The 26,776-nt window shown below is 36.6% G+C and overlaps 1 protein-coding gene across 1 annotated transcript; it reads left to right on the top strand.

Moving 5' to 3' along the window:
- Window positions 1-5,885: 5,885 nt before the first annotated feature.
- Window positions 5,886-6,426, top strand: Smp_158910 (cyclin-dependent kinases regulatory subunit or 60S ribosome subunit biogenesis protein nip7-related). Its single transcript, XM_018796484.1, has 2 exons — window positions 5,886-5,971; window positions 6,015-6,426. Exons 1-2 carry the CDS (start codon window positions 5,916-5,918, stop codon window positions 6,244-6,246), a joined length of 288 nt encoding a protein of 95 aa, XP_018651622.1. The 5' UTR covers window positions 5,886-5,915; the 3' UTR covers window positions 6,247-6,426.
- The last annotated feature ends 20,350 nt before the right edge of the window (window positions 6,427-26,776 follow it).

Below are 26,776 nucleotides of genomic sequence, written 5' to 3'. Positions count from 1 at the left end.
ATCGCATTAGTCTTACTGGTCACACCTGCCTGAGGGCGCTCGGTCCCGGATCCACACCAGATCACAGGTAAGTACGCTGTCCTACGCATCCACTACGACCGTTATTCAACTTAGATGAAACGCTTCTAGAGATATAGATAACCTTTCAAATATAACTTCGAACTTCCCTTCTAACTTGACAGGGTTGGCACACTTTGATTATAAAAGTGTTATTAGTGAAGGTGTTGTCAGACTTTGAATGCTTGTGGCATCTTCGTTGGTGAGACCGATGTGATCCGGTGCACCAACTCATAAACTCTGAAGTCTGTTCGTCGCTGAAACACTATTTATTATTTTTCTAATTTTTATTTTTACACGTTGTGATATTTTCTTCATGTTTTCGGATATTTTTTCTTGTTCATCGTCGTACTTTATATTTATCATAATGGAACGGACTCCCAAGTTAGTCAAGATTAAGACTCTTTTGCCTCTCTCATTTCAGCTAATGCCATTTCGGTCCAATAATATCGAAACCTGGTTCTGCTACATAGAAGCTGACTTCCACGAGCACGGCGTGACAGGCCGGCGTGTGCGATTCCCCTCACGATTTCAACAGGTGCGTCACACCAAGTATGTTCGCTGGTTATGGGTCTTAACCTTACGAAAATTTAAAAAAACCTTTCCCTGGACGTTGAGACCTGACTGATAGACAAATGCTAAATTAGATATTCCGCAACATCGAACTACAAAATGGCTCAGCAACAGAATTGTTGCTATGTATGCCAGAGGTCATTGGTCAACGTACCTTTGACGAGAGTCTTTTTAAATAGCCTTTGTTGTCCAAGCTTCCCAACAGGTGCAGACAGTGCTTCAAAATAACGCTGTGGACAAACTGACTGTATCTTCCGACCGGATTATGGAGACCACCGGAACTCCCAACGCCGAGGTTTATTGAGTGAAAGAAAGGCCGGTACTATAATACTTATGGTAAGTCATGTCGAAATTTCAGAAAATTCTGCAGTTTTTCGGGCTCCAAACCAATCGATACGAAAATTCTTTTATGAAACGTCCCAGCCGGTACTCGTTTACAACAACCGTAGCCGACGAACATAGCCGTCTGTCATACATCACTAATGTGATGGTGAGAGTTCGCTACTTGGTCGACACCGGCGTAGAGTTTAGCATTCTTCCAGAAAATACAAAAGAACGACTATACGAATCAAGTTTCAACTTACAGGCAGAAAATGGGAAACTGATTGCCACATGTGGTAAGAGTTATGTTCATCTTAACGTAGGGGTTACGTAAACCCGTTCATTAGATTTTCGTTGCTGCAGAAGTTTCCATTCCGATCATGAGCATGGACCTGTTACAAAACCACAGGCGTGTAGTGCCCTACTTTTGTGACGAGGACAGGATTGGTATAATGGAAACAATTATTATGACCAATTATACCAGTGATTATTTTATTGTACTTGTTTGTTTGACCGTACAAAAGACACTTTTCCTTCCGTTGCCTGTGACCTTACACGAACTTGCTTATGCTGGGCAGTTTGGCTTGTAAACTTTGACACGTCTCGGTATTCTTTCGATACCACGATATCGCCAACAAATATATCTTATTTCAACCATTAACAGTCTTCTGGTTTTTGGCCTGCGCAGGGATCAAGGTCGATATTTGGCACGCAATCTTCCTGTACTGTTGATCATAGTCAATAGCGACTCGATGCCATTTACAGGCTACTTAATGGCACGCGCAAACGGAGGTTAGTAAACGGAAATACTAATTTATCTGGTTGTGTAATATCTTTATTTGGCTGTATGTTATCCCCAGCCATTGTGAATTATATAATCGATCCATTCTATCAACCGATTCTAGACAAGTACCCCAAACTATACCAAACACGACTCTACCGTATGTACCCAGAAACGTCACATATCACATCAAGACTACAGGACCGCCTGTATTCTCGAAAGTGCGTCGATGAGCTCTCGAAAAGCTAAGGTTGACTAAAAAAGAATTCAATTGCATGATAGTTTTGGGATTCATTCGGTCATCAAACAGCGCATGGACATCTCTCTTGCATACAATCTTCAAAAAGCAGCAAAGATTGGCGCCGAAATGATGACTATGTTTACTGAATACGAAAACCACTCTTGATTGTTACCCGTTGCCTCTCGCTCACGGTTCGACAGCTATCTAGAAAGATTCAGCTGTTGTCTTCAAAAATCGATTTGGTTAACGTGTATAACCAAATTCCCATGGCAGCTGGCGACATTCCCAAAACCGTTGTTATACCTCCTTTTGGACTCTACGAATTTTCACGCATGCCTTTCGGTTAAAGAAAACCTATACAGACTTTCATGAGACTCACTGATGGTTGTTTTCTGGGTCTCTACTTCATACATGAGTATGTTGATGACTGATCGCAAGTCCGAACAAGGAACCTCATCTCCAGCGTGTGGACCTTGTTTTCGAATGACTACGTAACCATGGCATTACTGTAACCATTCTGAAATGTCAAATGGGAACAGACCCTCTAAGTTTTATCACACACACTATTGAAGGTTAAGGCATCCGCACTCTGAAAAACAAAGTGGCGGCCATTCTGGATTGCCCAGAACTGACCAACTACGTGCGTTCGACAGCCTAGGAAGTTTCCACCGAAGGTTCGTACCAGATTGAGCGTTTCCCACGAGACCCTTAACAAACTAATTTCGTGGAAATACAGATCTCATAAGTTTGGACGGCATTGCGATAAAGGCGTCTTCCACATTTAAAGAACGTATCGCCAAAGCAACATCATTCATACACCAGGACACCGAAGCACCCATTAGTATTGCAGTAGACTCATCATACACGCCAATTGGAGGAGTCTTACAACAATGGCTTTACCATAAATGACAACTTGTGACGTACTTCTCGAGACAGTTGCTAGATGCCAAGTCGAGGTATATCACTTTCGGTAGGAACTCCTAGTCGTGTATTGTGTTGTAAGGCAGTTTCAACACTTCGAAGAAGACCGAGAATTCACTTTGTTCACAGACCACAGACTTCTTATGTCTCTAAGCTCGTCTTCAGACAAGTACTCCTCGCGAGAGTCTCGATAACTAGACAACATTTAGCAGTTTACTTCAGATATACTACACATTTACAGGGCAAACAGTGTAGTGACAGACTCCTTGTCTCTTATAACTTCCTAAAACAGTTTCTAAGGTATTAACCTACATAAACTCGCCCAGCTTTAAAAATGAAACACCGATCTTCAGCACGTGTTATCTTCAACAACCCTGAAACCACGTATCAAACAAATGAGAACAAGTTAGAGAAGTTTATATAACTGTTGTCTACTTCGTTATTAGTACTATCCTAATAATAGACAATTCTAAAATTGGAGATTTTTCATAATGTAACTGCCTAATCTGTAAGATCTTACGTGGAAGTCAAGTAATTGTCTTCATCGACTCATCGTATTGTAACAATTACCAATATATGGTGGAGAACACATTTAGACTGAAGATGGAACAATATATTTAATTTGAATGAACTATATAGGCTACACGAGAATGATCACGCCTGCAAGGCCGGACCATGCCATCAGATCAATTGAATTAATTCTTCCGGTCTTCTCCATTGTCGGGTTTTTCTCTGCGCTAAATGTTGAATATCTGTTTTCCCAGTTGTCTCGTGTTCAGCTTTGAGGGTTGTATGGTTAGGGCCCAATGCCACTACAGGCCCCATGTCGAATCTCATTTCCACTTATATTCAAATGGCTCTCCGAATTTTCTGAGTTTTTCAGATATTTCATGCACCTACATTAACTGTTACTTTAGATTTCCGATAGGGTATCGGCCTTACAAACTCCGAAGATTATCGAGGCTCACCTAAGGACGTCATAACTCTTCAACTCTCACGGTTGACTTTGAATGATCGAAACCCTTTTTCTGGTTGAAAGCCTATAGAAAGTTGTTTCCCCAGAAGATCTGGTTACTAATCCCACGCATACTCAACCGCTTTACTCGGACGTGGAATCGGAACTAATTCTCAAAGGCGTCAGGCTGCATTCCAGTGTTTTAGTAATTCAGCTTAAAATATTCTTCCTTGGTTTTGATGAAATTTTGTAGCGGCAAACAAGTCTTTAATATATGTAGTAGTCCCCAACATCGATGATGACTTCATTATTTTTACTGTACATACCTTATCTGGAGATGCTCAGTCCAGCATGCCCACCAGACCATATTTGAGTGCAGCCTGATGCACATCTCTTAAAACCTCAAGTCAGCTTGGATTAAATACATCTCAACTCGCCCTTCATTTTTGAATCATTTCTCCCGTAAATTCTGGTTTTAGTGATTTCGGGGTCCTCGGTGAGAAGGTGTTTTACGGACTGTGAAGTCACAAAGTTATGGATATTCATGACATTCTAAACTTCTTCACAGTGTGAGTACATCCATTTTAATACAACAATTTGGATAGGGTACAAAGCGATTGTACGAACGACTGGAAACAAACTCAATTTACGTAACACATTGCGTCACTAGATAAAAATTAGGCGGATTCAGCGAAGAAAATTTACTCTTCTAGGAAATCATTTGTTCAAGCTTAGATAAGTGTATAACCTTCCGTTCGTAATTTCAACACAATCAAGAAGCTAATCAGAATGACATGGGGACTGTCATTCTCGCTACCTTCGCAGATATAGTAAATATCATTTAACATTCCGTGCATCTCTAGCTTTTGTACTGCATGATTTGCGAGTTTAAGCATCGCGACGGCTAGTTACGCCACAGTCAGTTTGATTGTTAACTAATTCTACAGAAATCATATGCTCCTTGACCTTCATCAAACACTACTATCATAGTGAATAAATTTAGCAATATGAAAGTCAAGTATACTATCGGCAGATATTTAACTTTAAAGAGCTAACTATGCATAATGGAACTCATAGGCTATTTAAGCTATGGGTTATTAAGACTCACCTGCGAACAAAGAAAGGGATCATATCAAGAATGAAGATTCCAATCACCTATGAATAAATACATGGTTCGAAGCAAAACTATCATAAGTAAACATAGCTTCGAATATTTTGCCAGTAAGACTTCCACTAAAGGTTTACTAAGCAAAAACCATTATTATCCTGGAGATTTCGACAAGTGTAATATCATTTAAGACTGCTATGAACGTGTCCACAATAGAGAACCCGGATACTGGTTACAAAAATATAAATATCTCAAAAATCAGCACTCTAATTATTTCTTTAATAAAAATTATTCTGTTTTATGTGAGGCCCACTAACGAAATAAACAGAGAAACGGCCATGATTTCTGGAGGCGATATACTTGGCTGGTGCGTTAACGTTGTGTACATTGCCGATCTACACTAATTCGGGATAGGCCGTGCTAGTCAATTTGTAGCGTTTCTGCTTCTCATTATTATATATGCGTGCAATATCTACCTCTTTTCTTTCCACTGAGTGGTTGAGCTTTGCATATCAGAGCACAATTTTTATTCAGCAAGCTAACATGTTCTGCGATAGCATGTTCACCGAAGACATACATAGGTTGTTTAAATGATTAAAATGAAGTTCATAAAAAACTATGCTTACTTATGATGTCGGGGCATAAAAGGTGGATAACAAGATGCTCAAAAACACTAGCTGCTACATCCTTATTGAAAACAGAAGAAGAATGATTATACTCACACCATAGGAAGCCCTCCTTCAAAAACGTGTCAGTACTGAAAGAATGTCTTATTCATGCGAGTCTTGTAAGTTTTAAAAACAAATTCTCTATGTTGAAAGTCTGTTCACTCACTGGCAAAAGTTTAGAACTGAAACGTCTAGGTCATTTTCCATAGGTCACCTCTTAAGTGGTTTAGTCGACTACAGATTATCAATTGAAAGTTGTAGTGATACCGCGCTCCTTTCAAATTGGCAAGATGAATCGAAATATATATTACTCCGAAAAGTATTACGATGACATCTATGAATACAGGTAAGCCTAAAATAGTCAGAAAGTTGCTTATTCAAAATTCCAGACACGTCCACCTACCGAAAGATTTGGCGAAACAGGTGCCAAAAAATCATCTTATGTCCGAAATAGAGTGGCGAAAGTTGGGAATTCAACAGTCAGCTGGTTGGGTGCATTATATGATCCATGAACCAGAACCACATATCATTCTGTTTCGACGTTCACGCACTGATATACAACAACCAACATCAACTGCTGCCAACAAGACAGAATCTGGCCAAGTCCCTATGCATGCATAACTGTTAACTTTCGCAAACAAACTGCGTGTTAAGTTCTTCTTTATTGAAAATCGTTAAATAATATGTCACTGAATTACTGCTGCGAAATGCTTATGTATATACACTACTTTCTATAGATGTTTATATTACTAGGTACGTATGTACCTATATTCACTTTGACGCATGAATAACTTTGTTTTCAATTGACATGTGTTGACTATAGGTCTAACGGTTTTTGAGCTACTTACTAGCTAAGCATGACGTTATTGGATACTATGGTGTGATTGTCGTAGTCCATCCACCTTCGTTTTAATCCTTTTGCAAATGTTTCCGTGCTCTGCAACTAGTCCTGTAGCTTCAGTCATTCGTTATCATCTCTAACATCATGTACTAAGTTAGCTAATGCACAATACTTTCTTATTGTTTACAACAATAAACCTTTAGGATCTTACACTACCACATCAATAAACAGAATCCTTCGATTTTAAGCAGTACAGCATTGTTATTAACGTATTATTAGAATGTATTACTACTATACTTATCAAACCCACACAAAAGAAACCACGTGTCTTAAATCAGAATAATTTTTTACATATTGAAACAACACTGGGAAATGCACAACTGGACCTGAAGTAGTTGATATGTTATGAAAATTTACCTCCTAGACTTAGGATAATTTTTGGTAAATAAGACACTAAGCACCGATTTCCACGTGCAAATTATGGAATGCGAAGTAACCTTTTTTGTACATGATCATTGGTACGAAAGGTTTATCATTTCTCTGCAGGTTTTCGTTTAATCATACTTTACTCAAGTATTTCTAGTGAATTCAAGCAACGTCGGTGAAAATACACTCGTAACCTGATTAACGGTTAAGGTGGACGTAATTCACTGTGGCGGCCCGGGCAACGGCTTACTGTAGACGTCCACAATATTAGGGCTTTATCTATACATAGGTCAGAGGTTCTGTAGGATTTCGTAGCTTCAGAAAATGTTAGATATGTAAACATAGGTTCTCCATCCATCGGTCAAGTTGAATAATGTCCATTACTGCAGCTTACAGGTAGGTTTGTTTTGTAGTCACTATACTTAGTTCAACAGGTGAAAATGGACGTAAAAATATTGATGCGATTGAAATGGTTCTGAAAGCTGTTAAAATTCCTCTGGTAAGGCTAGGAAACTGGTATATTAATAGCGTTAGATGTTTCTCTCTTATGTAATGAAATGTTTCTGAGAGTATGACTAGTTTTTGAAAACTAAGCGATGTTATAGATATTTCATTTTTAAATGAGATTTCATCACCAGAGCAGAAAAACGAGATGAGTATCCACTTGCATTAAATGGGGTTCGTATTGTGGTTAGTTAGATGCAGCTGAGAATTCTTGATGGTTTTGCTCAAGCTCGCTGATTCCATAGTAATTTTTCTAATATGATTATTTTAGGAATCGCAACATACTTTTATTCGCAGCCCAGTGATACTATCAAACTATCCAAAAGTAAGAGCTTAGTACATTAATCTAAAAAGACCAGTGGATAGGGGCATCATAGGGAAACATGATAGCTCCTAGATGACATTTTATTCACTGATTTTATGGAGTTTTAGTTAGTTTTCCTCAACCAGAATGTCACATTCAATTTGTGTGTAACCTCACCTCGTTCTTGGGGTAATCAGCTCTTCCCAGTTGAGGACCTAGAATTTTTGAACACAAAAAAATGAATGATTACCTGCACCGTCAGTACCACTTAATGTGAAATAAAAAAGAGTTAAGAAAGTAATTTATTTTCAATAACGCCTTTTATTCTCTTCGTGATTTAGAGATGGCCACGAAAAAGAAGTAGTGGAAAACGTCTGAGCGCATGCAATTTTGTGTTGGTTTAAGTCACCGTCATTCTTCACATTCAAAAAGCAATCAACGTAACGTTTTCTTATTTAGACAGGAAATAAATTTGTAAGAGATGGTTATTTAACGAATGATATTTCTCAAACTTAGAATGAACTTGATTCGCATCGCACAAAATTTCCAGTCACAAATTACCAACGCTTTGAACTTTGTTCACGGGAACCACTTGGACGAAATCAAGTTATCTGTTGATAAACTAGTTTAACTAGTCAATATTACTTGCATTTAACAGTTCAACGCTTCACAAATAGTATGCATGTGTATTTTCCTAGTTAGTATACTAGTAACTTCCCGGTTCTTGTTTTCTATATTTTTGAATACGATTTCTGCACATCGTGCTATGAAAGTTGGCTTTAGCAGCTCTTTAGAGCACTGGCTATTACGATCAAACTGTTTTAGACAAACTACCCCGAAACAATTCATTAGTCTGTTCACCCTAATGAGGTAAAAAGGGAATAAATTTATCTGAAATCCATTGCAAAACCTGAATATTTTCCAGTGGTATTTATGAGCAAAAACATACTCTTAATTTAAAAAAAAGTATCACACAGAAATTTGGAAAATATGTAGTCATTTATGGCATTGTGGTTTTCTGGGAAGTTTCCTTTTTAGTTCATATTTCATGAGTCGAGTTTTATATGTCCTAAAGGATTCCAAACACTAATACACTGATCGGTCATTGAGCAGTAACCAGTGTTATTTGTTTGCAGTGTCAGTGAAGTCCTGTCGATGACTTTGCAGCTTTTTAGTAAACAGCGTTAATGTTATTCAGCGATCAGTCATCGTATATATCTCAATCCTCCATGAGGTCAGCCACAACCCGAATAGCTCAATGGTTATATATTCCTCAGGTTTCCTGCCAATAGCCTACGACTGCTTAATATCTTTGTAATTTGTTGATTTCTCAGGATTGATTATGAGGAAGCTTAGATTGTAGTCTTCATGATAGATTTTGATGTGTCCAATTCAGTAAACGCATTTTTCGACTCAAACCATGAAGACCCTGCATGCAGAGTTTGTTAATTATGACTATATTTCGAAAATGCATATGTGCTACGGATGCTCGTACAAAGTAACTTTGTAATAGACAGGTAAGGAAAGTAGACCCAAGTTTCTACAAACTCACTCTTGTTATTGTATCTGTTTGCTAGAAAGTAGCAAATTGAGATTCATCGGTTAGAGTAGTTTAGTCTTAAGATCTTGTACATGTCTGTACAGTAAGTTATTGATATACCAGATATCGAGTGCTTTCCTGTTCAATTAAATCAAATTAGACTATTGATCAATGTAAATAAGATGCATGAAAACCAATTTGTTCAGATGTAATGTCTGATTTATTTTTCGTGCACGATATCCATTTTTCGTCTCAACCTTCTCATTTTCAATGAGCCATATAAATCATTGTTTAATTCTAACAAGTTCTGATACGTTTTTCCCGGTCTGCTTTTAAATTGACAGGGATACCTCCTGATAATAACTCAGGGCTTCTTCAGGAGTAGATAAGTTTGTAGACATCTTTGTCACGGGCTGATACCGAAAAGTTAGAAGTAATGGGCAGTTGTCTCTCAGTAACGTCGAGATTTTCAGCAATATACACCGATCACCTCACCAGGAATCGAATTCTAACATTTTCCACTCTTTTAGGGAAAAATTTAATCTTCGAGCACTGAGTTTCTGTCCGGTGGTTCACATTTTCAGGTTTAAACGGCTCGGTAGGTACTCTGCTCTCAGCGTGGTTGAAGTCGACTAGTCATAACTCCGCGCTAACAATTTCTATTTAATTTTAGCACGTTATTTTTAGACATATCAGGTCATGATGACACAGACCTAAATGGTTTGTTATGGTAAACCAATATGCTCAGTCGGGTTTCAGTTGGATTAGAAGGATTTCTGATGAATTTTACTGGGTTTATATTACTGAAATCGGTTTTGTATAAATCCACTGGTTTGCTAGCGTAAAATAGTTAATTGTTGTAAATGATATGAAGACTGGCTATTCAAACAAAGTTGATTAGAAATTCATTTATTTGCATACAAAACTGGTAACTGTAGCTACTTATTCTAAACAAATGTGTATATCTTGTGTAATCTCCTTTGGTCCACAGCATGTAGTTGGTATCGTTTTTTCCAAGACGTGATCTGCTTTATACGATTTACCTTTTTAACGTTGTGTAGTGGTTTTTTTTACGTAGAAATGACTTTCGCATGTTAAAATTTATAAAAGAAGTCTGTGTTGTAGGTTATATATTAAAAAAGTATTACTGGCTATCTAAATTAAAATTCAACATTTCTTATTGCCAGCGTGTATAAGATTAGTGTTGAGTTATTCATCATTCAACCAATATTGATAGTTTCCGATTGTAGGTGGTCAGCTCCAAAGAAAGTTAATTTCATCACTTACATTTTCTCTTAATAAACTCAAGCTTCATTACATTAAATCTAGTCCACCATATGTAGTCCATATTTTTAAAAATATAAGATCCAACAGAACTCAATATTAATCATAATCTGTAGATCACAACGTCTATTTTCCAATTCGACTAAATCTTAGACCGAATATCTGTCAGTATGTTCATTTCCGAACAGAAAGGTACTTATGCTATGAGTTTTAAAAAAGTGTTGGACATAAACATGGTAACGTCAGATACACGGTATGAAATAACTTAATCAATTCGGACCTGATTGTCGTATTAGACTGACTTTTTCCTACCAGTCACCTATGACATGTGGTCACATTTTGAGGTGTAAATACATAGCTTACTAAACTAGTTACATTTGTTAGTTATTAATACTTAATCGTATAATATCATAAGTATGTATTCACACAGTAAGTTTTTGGTAAATTGGTGTTAAATACTATGTAGTGTCGGCTACTATGTTAAGCCCATATACCTTATTTTAGATTCTGGACAGGCCAATTTACCGATTCTTCTTGAGTCGCGTTTTGAGCTTGTTAATTACTCAGTTATCAATCTTGACTGTTTTTATGTGAGCATATATCTGTACACTTCTTATCCTATCATATATCTGTAACCTGTTTTCATCTGGCTATAAATATTTATTAACGCTTGATAAAATGAGAGTTGGCTCATAAGTCTCCACTGGGTGTCATCATACTTCTCTCTCTTCTCCTCGTCTCGTCCCTCTGATTTTCTGTTCAAATCAATGTGTACAAAATATACGCATTCAAAAATCCATTCTCGTATTTGCCTCATTTAATTCTGTTGTTCACTCACGCGGGTTAAGTCAATGATTACATACGAGAATAGCCAAGATGTATATTTTGACAACAATCATTCATACGATCTAATTGGAGTCAGATCCAGGGCTACTGAAACTACTCAGTCCAATTTCTACAAATTTGACTGTGAATAAGTCGTGTAAGAAGTAATGTGTTTATATATCCTTTTCATTTGTTTTATGAGTCAAATAAATTCTTATCATCTTCGAGCTCTTACTTCATCTGGTTCACAGTTCCCAGGTACTAAGTAATTAAACACTTAAAGATCTTATGAGCATAGCAGTTAGATTTATTTGACATAAATCTCTACTCTTCTTTCATGTAATCGATTTGAAGACTAAAATTTTTTAGTCCTACTGAAATTTCTTTCTCACACATTTTTATACACATATGAGTATCATTCTATGGTCAGCTAAATAACTCCATAAATAATGGAATAATTTCTCTGGATATTTTCTCTTTTACGACAATTTAATTGCCTCTAAGACTATCAAAGCACACTGTTTATAAGTTATGTAATTAATCTCTTCAAAATGTGGGGAATTGCCATAATTTTGCCATTGGCTTCTGAATTTCTTTGTTATTGATCTAAAAATTATAGTAAAAGGCTGAGTTCATAGCAAACAATTATTATTAAAGAGATAAAAGAATTTCTAGTTTGCCAGTTTAGAGACATAGAAATTAAGGCTTAATGGCTACTACTAGGTGTATCTCGAAGTATAATTCAACTGCGACTTCTTGAGTACCACATATTTCTTACTGTGTACTTACCAATATTTGTGAAGCATGTAGCTGGCAAAGTGTATCAGTACTTGGGATGAGGTTTAACATACTGTAACAAAATTCAATGTAGAGGGAGCATTATGTATTGCAAGTGTGAATTACCTGTATTCATTACACGTACATATTACAGATATTCAGAATACACATTTAAAATGTATTAACCACACTTAAATGTTCGTCTATTGTGAAAGGTTTTTTAAAAGACATGAGATTAATAAAAATAATCACTGACTCTACTATTTATAATTTATAGTAGTATTCCTTAATCCGTTGTGAGTTGTTTTGGATATTAACGAACAAGATAATGTATAATCATTCTCGTAGCAACTTTCCCACGGCTGACAATTCTTAGAATAGATGGTTATTGATAGTAGAAAATTAAAACCTATAATTAATGTTTCTGTATCCATTTTTATTGGATGAGGCTATATAAAATAATCGTAAAAGAATAGTGGCGTTTCAAAGAGTCGCTAATTCTTTTGTTACATACATAACCACACAATTTTAATCTAAATAAAATACACCTGAGCGAGTTCTTTGTATATCTTATCTTCAGTCCTCATCCAGTCGTAACTGTAAGAGTACGTAATGGTTAGTTCTGATAATTACTAGTTTACATCTTACATTCTATAATGCAATCAATTCGAAACATTTCAATGTAGGAGCTCAATTCGTCAAGGGTAAACTTTCGGATTGTGGAAAACGGACCAAAGTCTGCAGTTTCATAAAGATAATTGCATAAATTCTTTTCAGGAGTAAGAATTCTAACAAAGATATTTTTCGCAAATTACCAACACATAATTTTATCGATAATATCTAGGTAAAGTTGGCATAGATTCCATTTATAAAACAAGTAAATAGAGTCGAGAATATAATTTGATAAGTGTCACTTCAGGTACTTATTGTTACGATTAGTTTTAGGTCATACTCTTAAGGGCATCCAGTCATGTTTGTGTGAATGCAAGAAAAAGAGACAAATGTGACTTAATTATCGGTGTTGTCAGTGGTTTTATGCGGTAATTATAATTAGTCAAATTGATATGCTAACTAGGAATTCTCGGAACTGTCCAATTCGATTCAGATAAAACTCTGTGGGCACGACTGGGCATACTGCGTTTGAAATTAAAATTACGCGCGGGACCAAGTACAAAGGAATTACTAATTAGCACAATCACTACGGTTATTCAGCTAGTAGTAAAATTAAATAAGACTGTAACATAGTTCGACGTTGAGATGGAGGACATTTGTAGCTCAGGTGGATAATATCGCATTTCTGAGCATGTTCCAAAGAAACTGAGGCTTCGAGGGACCAGGGCTCTCAACAGTGCAATAGCTCGGCATTTACTTGACACTGGGCACAGCATTGATATTTCTCGTGCTTTCAAAATTATCAGCAGACAAAGAAGTACGGCTGCTCTCCGGTTTGCTGAAGCGATCGCGATAAAAAAACAAACCGGATCTATTTATTCAAAAAGAGACAGCGATAAACTTATTACTACCCTGGTGATCTACTTTTTTTGTTTTAGTTTTATATTGTTTAATATTTAGTTTGTATCATATTTCTCTTCCATTACCCAATTCTTAAACCACCCTTTCACTCACATATTCCCGCTCACTTATTTCTCTTAAATTATATGAACTCTTCAAATTCTATTCAATTATTACGTAACCCATCCTATTTGTTTTTAAGTCCATGAATCCTTCATTACCTCTAAAATTATCACACATCTTATCTGTCTCTGAACTTCGCTCAACTACTACACCACCCAACCTCTATGCTTCCTTGGTTCTAACATCTAATAACCTCTGACCTTTTCTTGCATATATATATAGTTATCATTGATAACCTTTTGTCATTCCGATCCTTTACATCCACTTATGTCAATTGTTCCACACTATTTATTACCCTAATGCTCAAATTCTAATACATGTCTGGTTGTAAGCAGCCGACGAGAAACCACGAAATATAATGAATTCATACTATTCTGCATCAATATTTGTTGTGGCTTTATTTAAATTCATAAAGGGAACTAATTGCATGAAATACCGGTGTGGTTTCGTTCTCTGATCTGGATGGCTTGGTCGTGGAGCTTCCATAGTTCTTCTGAACAACGTTATCAGCACAAACTTTGGGTAGAAATATTCACATTTCCCCACCTCTGGCTCTCAGCTTGTTCCGTCGACTTCAATCATGACTAGAGTTATTGTTGGCCTGTCACTATCTGCCTCCTTGTTTTGATTGTATTTCCTTTTAATCTGATTCTTGGCTCTATATTTTTACATTATTTCCCCTATTGGTTGATAGTGTGGAGGCTAATTTCCTCTATATCTGATTCCAATAAATAACATCTCGTTGACTGTGTATCTACTCAGGCCCAATCTCCCAGTTGTATTATAAATTTACTCGAGCCTATTTAAAAGACAGGACAGCAGTTGTAAGGATAATGTATTGCCAATGATCGATAAAATCCACACGCAATACAAAAAGCAAACACAGAGGGAAATGGGTGATAGAGAGTAAAGCGACACGAGCCGGAGAATGCATGTGAGCCTACTCACTTTAAATACGCTACAGACATGTTATGATAAGATAAGTAATATACACACATACACTCCCATAAAAAAACAGTCAAGGTTGACAGGCGAATAATTAACATGGTCGAAATGTGACTCAAGAAGAATGAATAATTTGGCTTTTGAGGAAGCTAAAATAGGCTATGTGGACTTGACACAGAGGCCGATACTACAATAGATTGGATCGATTTTTATGTTTTTTGATTGCCAAGCTTATAAAAATCCCCTAGTGCTCCTAGTATTCCCTTCGTTCAGGATTTGAACATTTTTTCAGTTGATGTGTATCCACACGCATTTATAAAAGCGAAGATATATCATGTGTTTGACTGTTGATCGATGTTCATGCAGGCGAAGGTGAAGCGGCCGTCCACTTTGTCCGATATGGTATTTTTCGCAATTGGAGAAGTTTAATTTGCAGAGGATTTTTAGTTTTTCTCTTGTCAGTTCGTTCTTTGGTTTGTATAGGATTGATTGGAGTGATTTTGCTGGATTTTATGCTACACCTATTTCAAACGGCTTCAATAATCTCGTGATTTTTCTTATGTCTTTAATATATTGTAGGATTATTGATTTGCTGGTTTGTATGCTTGGTTTCTTTTTTGCTAATGAGTTAGGTTGATATTTCTTGATGAAGTTGGTTGGGCAGCTGTTCTTAGGAAGGACAGTCATTAGTTATTCTTCTCCATTTTTGCGCTCTGAAAGGGTGCTGAAGTGTGTCCTAGTCCTCTTGAATAAAGTTTGTACTCAGTTGACTTTGTGACTTCTTGGGTTATTGCTTACGTAGTTGAAAATTTGATCTGTATGGATTGGGTTCCTATAAACTTGAGTTCCCAGTTTTCCTCTGTCGGAGATGGGACAAATATAACCAAAGCTGTAACTTGTCGAACTATTATATGGATCTATGTTTCTATTCTATAGTGACTAAATACTCTTATTCTTATATTCTCTTAGTTGTTCAGCTCATAAACTATCATTGTTTGCTTTACCTGTCACGCGTTATTGTAAATTAATGACAGCAAGTAAGACATCGATCTTGCAAACGTAGAACGAATTAATCCATAATCGAACTAAACATTACTACTACCTCCATAATTACGACGACCTGTTCTATTTGAAGATATGTGTTGTATATTGTTTACTAGATAAACATACTTTTACGTTAGGGTTGGTGGAACTTAAAAGTTACAGCTTCTATTTCCAGCGTGTTGATGTATGTGATTTTATTCTCGAACATGGGTTGCGAATAGTAATTCATCTCAGTCATTGCTAAAAGGTTGCAGTAAAGTTGTATTTCACAAAGACATGTTTCGCATAACAGTTTGATCAGGATTTAAATTTCCATGAATGTTAATCTGCAGGGGGTTATTTAATGAGTGAACTTATGGTGGGCATCCAAAAAGGAAATTTCCACAGACTTTCATTACATAAAAGTTGTTGTTATTTTATCGCTCCGTATATAACTTTGTTTTGTGTTGTTTTTCTATTTGCATGCTGCTGTTCGGTTACCGCCTATCATTATTTGTTTTGCATATTATCATATACTTGTTAAGTTCTCATCGGAATCCACTACAAATGTTTATGATTATTCAAAAGAATAAGGGGTTTGAGGTGTACAATAACAAAAGGAAACCTAAAATGATGGAGAGAAATGCGACATTATTGTTTATTTTGTTGTCGATATATCAATTCTTGATTTATTGTTGTTGACCAACAAGTATTTTATATAGATCGTTGGAATGTGGCTAGCAGTTGAGTCCAGGATTTGTAGTACGTCCTACTTAGGACTCGTCATCTGGATGTACCTGCATTTTAGAGTTGTTACTCACTTCAGGACTCGAAACTAGTGCCGTTCGCTTCAAAAGACATCACCTTATCCACTTAGCTACTGAGTCCAGATAGCCACTCACTTATACAGCAGGTATGAAATTTAATTCAATTTGAAATGGTTTAGATTATATTGTTGTTAATATTTTTCACCGAAATTTGATCAGTTCTGTTGGGGGTATGTGCATCCTATCTGGATTGTCTTGATATAGTCATTATGAAGCAAGATTACGTAGAAGAGATGGAATGCGAATAGCAGTGAAAGGCCGATCAGATTTCTGTCAAAAATATTAACAACGGAATAATCCAAACTATTACAAATTTGTAGTGCCGTGCTTCGTTTAATCGTTCACCTCGATAACCGTTATGATACAAATCTTAACGGTGCATAAAATCAGAAGGCAAAGACAAGTGGCAACTACAGTTTTATTGACAAATGACGCAGGCCAGAAAGTTATAAGCACATGAGCAAATATCAGCGAGCGAGGCATAAACGATATGGATTGTAGATGGCGGGTAAGCCAACTCACTTTTACCAAGCGCTAATCAATATTTATAGTCAGATAAGAATAAGTTATAGACATGTGATGAATAAGATAAAAAGTGTACACACACCTAAGCTCATATTAAAATAGTCAGGGTTAATAAGTGGATTATTACCAAGATGAAAACATGACTTATGATGGATAGGTGAATTGGCTTGTCCAGAAACTAGAATAAGCTATATAGGTGTAACATGGTACATGACGTTACACTACTCCCCACAAATTGAATTAAGTGCTTTATAATTATATTATCTTGGTCGTTTATTTTGCATATAAGTAACAGTTTCTATCCCTTAGTATATTCGATCAATTAGCTAGCGGTTATGATTTCTTTAGATATCTATTAAAGTGGAATTCGCTGATTAAGTTTGTAAATCTATAGAGAAATATGCAGCAGTTGACACATATCAACCTAATTAAACAACTAAAAGGCAATTTACATCATTCTAGTTGATTGAGAATGTTGGTCGAATAACAAGAAAACTCATTATGTAGTGTGGGTTACTGATATCCACATTAGTAGTATATAACGATTGTCAGGCATTGAATGTATTTCAATAGAAGATCGATAAGGAGAGAACTGGAACGGCACGCAATTGGTACAAAAATGCATGAATAACTATAATCGGAGACTATGGACAGATATTTGCAGAAGGAACAGTCAAATTGAGACAATTGATTGTTATTTTGCAAATTAACTGTTTACTATATGGTTTCCATATTTTAATGAGATATTCTGTAATGTTGTGTTATTATACATTCAATTGTCCTCACTCGTGTTCTGTTCACTACAATTATGTTGAATATAATAAAAATGAACATTGATTAGAAAGACTACGAATTACGCAGTTTCTATTGCTGTTAATCTTTTAAACTGGTTTTTGCACTACTTCTGTCATTATTGCATAGCTTTATCAATTTATTCTGATATAAGTTGTCATATTCTAATGTTGATTAGTATTTCGATTCAGCCAAGCAGTTTGATCAATATGAATAGCTTATCATTTATGGTTACGATCAGTTTGATTACATTAACAAATATTAGTAGCACATAAATAATTAAGCGTATTGTGTTTGTTAAGATATTAACTATTCACGAACATAATGCTGCAGGATTTCGTAGTGTCGGTTGCTATGTCAAGCCCATATCCCCTTATTCTAGTTTCTGGACAAGCCAATTCACCTATCCATCATAAGTCATGTTTTCATCTTGGTAATAATCCACTTATTAACCCTGACTATTTTAATATGAGCTTAGGTGTGTGTACACTTTTTATCTTATTCATCACATGTCTATAACTTATTCTTATCTGACTATAAATATTGATTAGCGCTTGGTAAAAGTGAGTTGGCTTACCCGCCATCTACAATCCATATCGTTTATGCCTCGCTCGCTGATATTTGCTCATGTGCTTATAACTTTCTGGCCTGCGTCATTTGTCAATAAAACTGTAGTTGCCACTTGTCTTTGCCTTCTGATTTTATGCACCGTTAAGATTTGTATCATAACGGTTATCGAGGTGAACGATTAAACGAAGCACGGTACTACAACTTTTTGTCTGTCTGATATATGATCCCTTGAAATATCAGGGACTATAAGTCTAACGGTTAAAAAATATAAATAATCTGGAGACGTACGATTATTTAAAATTCGAAGATTACTTCAGTAATATGCAGTAAGGCTAATGAAGTATCAATGCGACGTAAATGAACATTTAGGTGATCTTTATAAATGTACTCGATGATTTATGTTAATGATACATTTGATAAAATTCTGTCATTTTTTCGCATAAACTGTCTGTATGTTGTCCCATTTTATTGTTATTCGCAATATACTTTAATTGAAGTAAGTTATTGTAGTGAATAACTAACACATCTACTTCACAATATAGTGTTGTAGAACATCAACGTTGATGATCTATGTCGAATGATTGGAGGCCTACTCGAGTTAGACGGAAACGGTGTGACGAACAAGCTAACTTCGAAGTCACACTTCGCGACCAGCACCTTACGTGGATTGCCCCATCGATGTATCAAGGGACCATGGATGGTCTGAAGACTGTACAACACAAAGGACGTTGTAACAGGAATATATTAGTTAAAGTAGACACAAGTGAAAGTAGAACCACTGCCGCATGGGCCAGTCCATGGCGTATGATTAACTGATGCGCGTTGACTGTCCTTGACCTTGACGGGGATCGATGATCTGTTCGACATTTAGTGACCCAACTGCCGGATGGTTTGGCTAGGGTTCAGTGACATTTCACTGACCCTACAGTGTTTTGTGTTGTTATCAGTGTGGGGATTTGTGGGGATCGTAGTATCTTCACAGACGAAATTACAAGTCAATCTGAGCTAGACCACCACTGAAAATCTGGAAGCACTGGACGGCCAGTATAGGACGCCTTAGTCGTTTGCATCCACTATCCTGCACGCAGGACTCGAGCCCGGGACCTTCAGTTTCTCACACGAGTGCTTACTCTCTTGGCCACTAAGACTGCATCCAATGGCGTTAATATCTGATCTCAATAGATCAATGATATTTTGTGTTTAAATCTGTCGTAACAGCACATGACAGTTTCATACAACGTACTTTCAACACGAGGTTTTGCTTATGTCTTGTTGAATTTCCAGACTTATTGAAATCATCAGTATTTGACTGAATTATTTCAAATACATATCTAACGTTGCGTTTGTAGTGCCGTGCCTCGTTAATAGTTCACCTCGATAACCGTTATAATACAATTCTTAACGGTGCATAATATCAGAGGGCAAAGGGAAGCGGCAACTACATTTTTATTGACAAATGATGCAGACCAGAAATTTGTTAGCACATAAGCAAATGTTAGCGAGCGAAACATAAATGACATGGATTGTAGATGGCTGGTAAGCCAACTCGAGAGCGAAGCGAAAATAATGCGTATTGGAGATGGCTGGGAAGCCAACTCGAGAGCAAAATGGAAATGATGCGTATTAGAGATGGCGGGGAAGCCAAATCGTTTTAAGCAAGCGTTAATCAGTATTTATAGCAGACAAAAATGAATGACAGACATATGATGAATAAGATACAAAGTGTGCATACACATGCGCTCATATAAAAAGGTAGTCAAGGTTAATAAGCGAATTATTAACAAGATCAAAACATGACTCATAATGGATAGGCGAATTGGCTTGGCCAGTAGCTAGAATAAAGTATATGGGCCTAACATATAAATTGATACTACATGTAACACGTTGATTCGAATATCCCGGGGAAATTGACGAATAACGCGTCACCACAGGAGGTGGGATATTGTTAGGGATATTTTGATGTCTGTTACATAGCTTTAAGGAAGACGGTATTTCAGTTCATAACTGGTATTGTTGGAGAAGCCTATAGTTTGTTAAGGGACCTTGCATATTCTGAAAAACCCATTCTATTTCCATTCTTCAAACTAACGAAATAACTGGTCAGTTTTATGTAACAATTTGATACACGTGAAAGGGCATGGTTAAAAAAGTAATTCATGCTCTGAATCACACTATCAGAATTTTCGATACTACAAGTATTATGGTGTTTGATAAAGACGTGTTAAATGCACATAACTGTACATTCATTTTGCAGTACAGTATCCTACTGAGCATTTGAATGTCAAGTACATTAATTTGGTTCCATCGGTCAAACTCTGCTCAGTTGTTTAACTAATGAGAATCGTAGATCGACAATGTATGTGATCTTTGTGGCTGATAGGGGTCTACTGGAGTCTGAAATAAGTGGCGTGATCTTACAGTTTACGTCGAAGTAACACTCTGCGGTTATTACCTAACGTTGGCTAACCTCTTTTTGTGTCCAAGATCCATGCTTACATTTATTGTGACATGTACATTCAGTGACTTTTATAACGACAAAATAAAGATCACATATTCCTATTTGTCACACTTTACATGTAACCACATTTATATTAAATATCTCTTGTTTCTCTGTATCAATGGTAAAGAAACGTGTATAATAGTTTGGTTGTATATGCTATACATACACTACCGCGATTGTTGAAATATAAACGCTATCTCCGCCGTCCATTCTTCTGCTTTGTTGGCCACGGCCATGATTGAAGATTATAATAGCGTTATAAAATCTTTCCCACACTACGTTGGAGTTTTGGCCCCGATCATTATTAAATAGTACTATCAGATTTAATCCTTACCATTACGTTGTTGGTTCCACCACGTGCAAAGAAACCTTTGTTAATCAGAAGAACTCATTTGTGGTTTTTATCTCGGAGAACAGCTTACAAGTAACATTCATTTCATAAAAACTGTTACCAATTTGTTGTTAAATATACCGTTTTATATTGTAACGTAACCTTTTGCGTTACTCGTAGACATACGCTTAGTTCTGTAGTGTTAATTCTTTTTGACATATTATTGGTAACTTTGCGTATTGTTGTATCTTGAGTAGGCTCTTTTGCTGGGATCCACGACACTTTACTGACTTTAGCTCAAACATAAGTTTATAACAGGACTGTATTGGTAAGAATAAGTACACGTGCATAGTGCGACCGCTGTCGCATGCGCCTGTACATGGCATGAAGTTGATTGACGCGCATCGGTCGTCCTTGATCCTAATGATTATTGTTAATCTGTTCGATATTCAGTGCACCGACTTTCGGATGAGTTGGCTATTTTCCAGTGACATTTCACTGGTTCTACGACACACTTTCGTTAGGCTCCACGGCCATTTGAATAGGCACCGGACAGGTTGAGGTTCTGGAGGTTTCCAAATGACCCAAAAGAGTCAGGTCGTATTGAGTTAGATAGTGTCGACAATTCGCTGACTTTTCAGAAAGGCAACGTCAAGTTTGCAGTAAGTCTAGTGATACTACAGAGGTGGTATGATAAGCGTATTGTCGATTGTTGTTGATATTCTTATTGTCATTGACTTAAAGGAGAAAGTCAGTCATGGTCTTTGACAGCTTTTTGTTCGTTAGTGTCTAATTCTAGTTATATCTATATTATGCAGATTAACTGCAAGTACAAAGCATAACCATGAAAAGAAATCGTGATTTCGTCTTGGGAATTTTTTTAATCATTTAGTAGTCGGAAGTTGAAAAGTCGATGATTTCTGTTACAATCTGTAAGGGTCGAAGACTAAAGATCGAGAGCAGATGTGTCACGATGAAGTTATATCCAAAAGATGATAAGCGATGAGTGCTGCATGTTTGTTGGATAAGTGGGCCGAAAAATATCTAAAAGAACATAAAAACCAAGGAGTGCCACTCTGAACTCATGTCACTGACAGTAGTGCCAAACTCTGTCAGTGTTGGTGTAGAGGAAACACTGTCGTTTTCACTTTGAGCAAGATTCGTTCTACTAAGTAAACTGATGATTCGATCAAACGATTGTGTCTTTAGACGACCAATCGAACCGGACAGGTTGTAAATCTTCGAGTGTCTGAACAGTTGATATATGTACTAAAATCATCTGTTTGATAACAGACATGAAGAAAAAATACATCATGTAATGAATAGTTATATATGTCAGTTGATCAACGCAATTAGTTTGGACAGTCACATCGATTGTGCCGATCATATTTTAGGTCTTTTATGTCACAACAGTGATATATAATGTTGGAAGTTCATTATGAGTGAGCTTATATAATGTTGATGAGTAGTTGACAAGTCGAAAATAACCAGTGCTGCTTCAGATATGTCAAACCATTCACACTTTTGCATTCTATCACGTGATAACTATGCTTAATAAGTATTTTATGATGAATTGTGTGGTATGATTGAGTATCGTGACGTCAAAATCGTTAATTAGATGTTGTTAAGTTTACATTACTTTGTGAAATACACGAAATATTACGTCTAAGTTTAGTAATTACACTAGGTTGTATGTATGACACAATGACATAGCAAAATGAAATCGTCGTTATATATGCTGACAGTTTTGTCGAACGTTCGTTTTAGCACTATTAGTTTAACTTATGGATGTGTAAGTACAAATATAATATGAAGACTGTGTGATTCCTGGAGAATCCTAGAGACCGTTGAGGTTTTTGCCGACCCGTATTGCGTGCATACAAACCGGAAATGAAATTAACATGACATACTTGTATTGAGAAAGACGAGTTATGTTTAACCGTGTGTCATAACGGCAGATGCGTAGGGGGCAGTAGATACTGGTAAAGGTGGTAAAAACCAGTAAAATTAAAGCCTAGAAGGTGGAGATAACGTAGCAATTTTGCAAAGGCGGATCTAGAGAGCTTATTACCTAGCAACAAGTAACATAGTACTTACGGTATTACAACGAATCATCTAGTTAAAACCAAATTGAGATTGTTCGTGTACATGCGATACATTTTTTTCGTAGTATCTCGCCTTACGAAGTATACGTGTTTTTGATTTCTACTACTATTTGACGGGAATGATATGATATAAGACCATTCTTTATGAAAGTAACTACGAAACGTCATTAAGCATCATGAACTTAGTAGAAATTTATTAGTTAGAGTAGGCTGAGGACCACTGCCACATGGCCCAGTCCATAGAGTGCAATTAATCAACGCGCTTAGTCATCCTTAACCTTCAAAGTGGTCGATAGACGAGTCCAACGATCAGTGACCTATCGTTTAATGTAAAAACGATTCAACCTAATGGATGATTTAGTCAGAGCTTAGTGAAGGTTCCCTAGACCTGTAGAGTACCTTTTCTAGGAATCCTCCCGATATTCCTTTATTTAGCTTTTTGTCTATCTATCCACTTACCCGTCAATCAGTCATCCGGTCAACCAGTCTGTCAATATACCAAACAATTTATCTATTTTTCAATCATCTTCCGTTACCATATCAATACATAAATACATGTGAAAAGCCTTGTAGTTGACGCTCTGCATTTTAAATTCATTTCAATACAATGCAGTCTTAGACTTATTTCACTACAAAAAAATTGCCGGATATTCTATCTTCAAACTTTTTAGATTACGATCGCTGGTGTTTCTGAGTACCAGCATCAATTTAAATCCAAAAAGATCTAAATTTGTTATTAATCCAATATTACTACCATTCCAGTCCGCTCAAGTCCCCTTAATCTCACCATACTTTTGCTAACTATTCTAGTATTTGCTTCACCCGACCATAGATTTTCTCCGTTGCTAAATTGAGCGAACAAATTCTTTTATTTGGCTGATTTGATGTATCCACGATGGATGGGAATCACACCCCCCAATTTTGTTTGTGCTTATCAATATCAATAAGTGAATTTTTGTGGTGCTTTGACTTCCACACAATTATTGTCTTGTTATTTTATTGCTCGTTTTTGAAGCAAATTCAACCAAATTATTCCATTTTTTATGGTGGATAGCTGTTCTTTGCTGGGCGGAAAAGCATTTTCCTATCGACAAGCAGTTATGATGTGGTTTTATAGAGTTTATTTACTAGTCTGATTGTTTACAGTATCGTGGTAGTTACTGGTTCTACAGACCTGGAAAAACTATCCAGGTATTGTATATTTGTACTTTTTTTACAGGTTATATCTATGAGTGCCAATTCGTTACCGACTAATTGTTCTTTGATTATTTATCTCATTAAGTGGATAACAGCCATATTAGTGTGTACGAAGAAGCCTGATTCAGAGTTTTAGGGGTTCACAACGCTTCAACTATCTCCACGGTCATTGAGAACCGATAAAATCGCTTTATTATGAGCTTGATAACTGTCTAAACACTAAAGCGTCAGGGCAGGACAATTTATGAGACGCATTGTAGATATTGTGATAATGTTATATCAACATGGGTGATCTTGAAAGGTGAAGAGCTTGTAGGAAGTCGTACCATTACTGATTTAATCAGTTTTAATTTTGGTGTCCGAGTTTCTAATGATGATTTCCAGTTTATCTCAGTATCTTCTCCGAAAAAATAGACAATTCTGTAAGTAGAGTGACATAAGATCAGTGAGTAAGAAAGTGTCTGGCTGAAAAGTACATCAAGTGTTTAAATCAGACAGCTATTTAGTTAGGGTGTTATAGGTTAGCAATTATCGAACAATGGATTGACCGCTTAAACATCAACCTCCTAATCTATGTTAGACAAAGTAAGATGCGATGCTTTTATTGTTAAGTGTGATATACTACGACCCGCACTTAGCATGGCCTGATAGAGTTCTCGTCTCAGAGATGTTTGTCTTTTAAAAGACTTTCATGGCATACAATCTGAAATGTATTAGCGACAGTAGATTGTGAGTTGAAGTGATAAGCTCTGTGATAACGAATGACTCGGAGAAATGCAGAGTGGTTAATGTCCTCAGTAATAGCAAGCTGATTTCTGCCTAAATGTTTAGTGCTAACGATATTATGGTATTTTCGTGAAGCACTCTAAGTGCAAAGTTACTGTGTTAAAGATGAGTTTTTTCTCAGGACACGGTGATTTACAGTTGGTAAATTATGCATATATAAAGTGGAAACTTCACGGCACATCACAAATGAGATGTTCCAAAGTTTACGACCCATTTACAAGTACGAACGGTATGGATAGCAGTTCAATGAAAATGGACATGGCCATTATTATCTTTCCAGGGTTATCCATCATTTATGTTGGTGTTTGGGTGTAAGCTTCACTTTGTAGCGGCAAATAAACCCCCAAAATCAATAGTTTTGTAATTCTTCGCTAATTGATGCTAGCTACAATGGTTTTAGTGGACTCACCTAACTGAAAGAGCTCGGTCATGCATCCTCTGTAGATCACGAGTGGTAATGCCGTTATCAACTTTTCCTGCGATCACTAGCCTGTTTAAATCAGTCACTTCTCGGTGTATTGATAACCTATCAATTACATCTTCGAACCTCCTCGCTTCTGACTTTTGATTTCACTAGGTGGGCACGATTCACTTATAAGAGATGTTACTGGTTGAAGTGTTGTCAAACTCCAAATGCCTGTACATTTTCAACCCAATGTGAACTCAGGTATATTTCAGGTGTGTTTAGGATACCACAGATTATTAAAAATATCATTCGCAAGAGGCCTGAATTCCGGAGCGTAGAGATGAAGCAATTTTAAATGCTCCTGATAAGGCTCGAATTTGAATCCCCCAAATGATTTAGTAGTTTTTCTCTAAACACACTAAATAATATTCTGGCTGACGGAGTGGAAGAAAGACTATATTTCCACACTCTATGTGGAGCCAAATAATATTTGAAAAATAATGAAAGCCAGTTATATCAAATCGGTCAAGTAAATGATTTCGGGGTACAAGCGTTAGACTGTCTATAAGGTCTTTTTTGTCACGATGGGTACGTGACCACACGAGACAAATCTTTATTGAATGATGATGCACATAGAGGGGAACGTTTTGTGTTTCATGTCTAGTTTACGTATCGCGGATGGAGTGCTTTACGCTTTGAAGGATGTCAAGTTATTCCATCGTTTTTCTCATACTGTAAAGTCGAGTTAGATAAATTGAAAGCGTTGAAAACTTTTGTTCATAGCCTTGAATCATCAGGAAAAACGGTTATCAAGGATTCTTCTTGCTCAGAAAGATCCTGTTTAGTCGTCTAACTGAATGGCGATGACGTTTCGTAGGCGTTCTTCCCATCGGAATGAAAACTTGAGTGGACAACTTGTTTGTACTAGCTTGTTAAAAATATATTGAAACCTATGCGTTTGGCCACAGTTTAAACTCTACTCCACCAGTCGTTGAAGTTGTAGCGATA

This window comes from Schistosoma mansoni, chromosome 4 (genome assembly GCF_000237925.1).
Source record: "Schistosoma mansoni strain Puerto Rico chromosome 4, complete genome".
NCBI classification, from domain to species: Eukaryota; Metazoa; Platyhelminthes; class Trematoda; order Strigeidida; family Schistosomatidae; genus Schistosoma; species Schistosoma mansoni.
The sequence above is the reverse complement of the archived record's forward strand: the minus strand, read 5'-3'. Positions and strand labels throughout refer to the sequence as shown.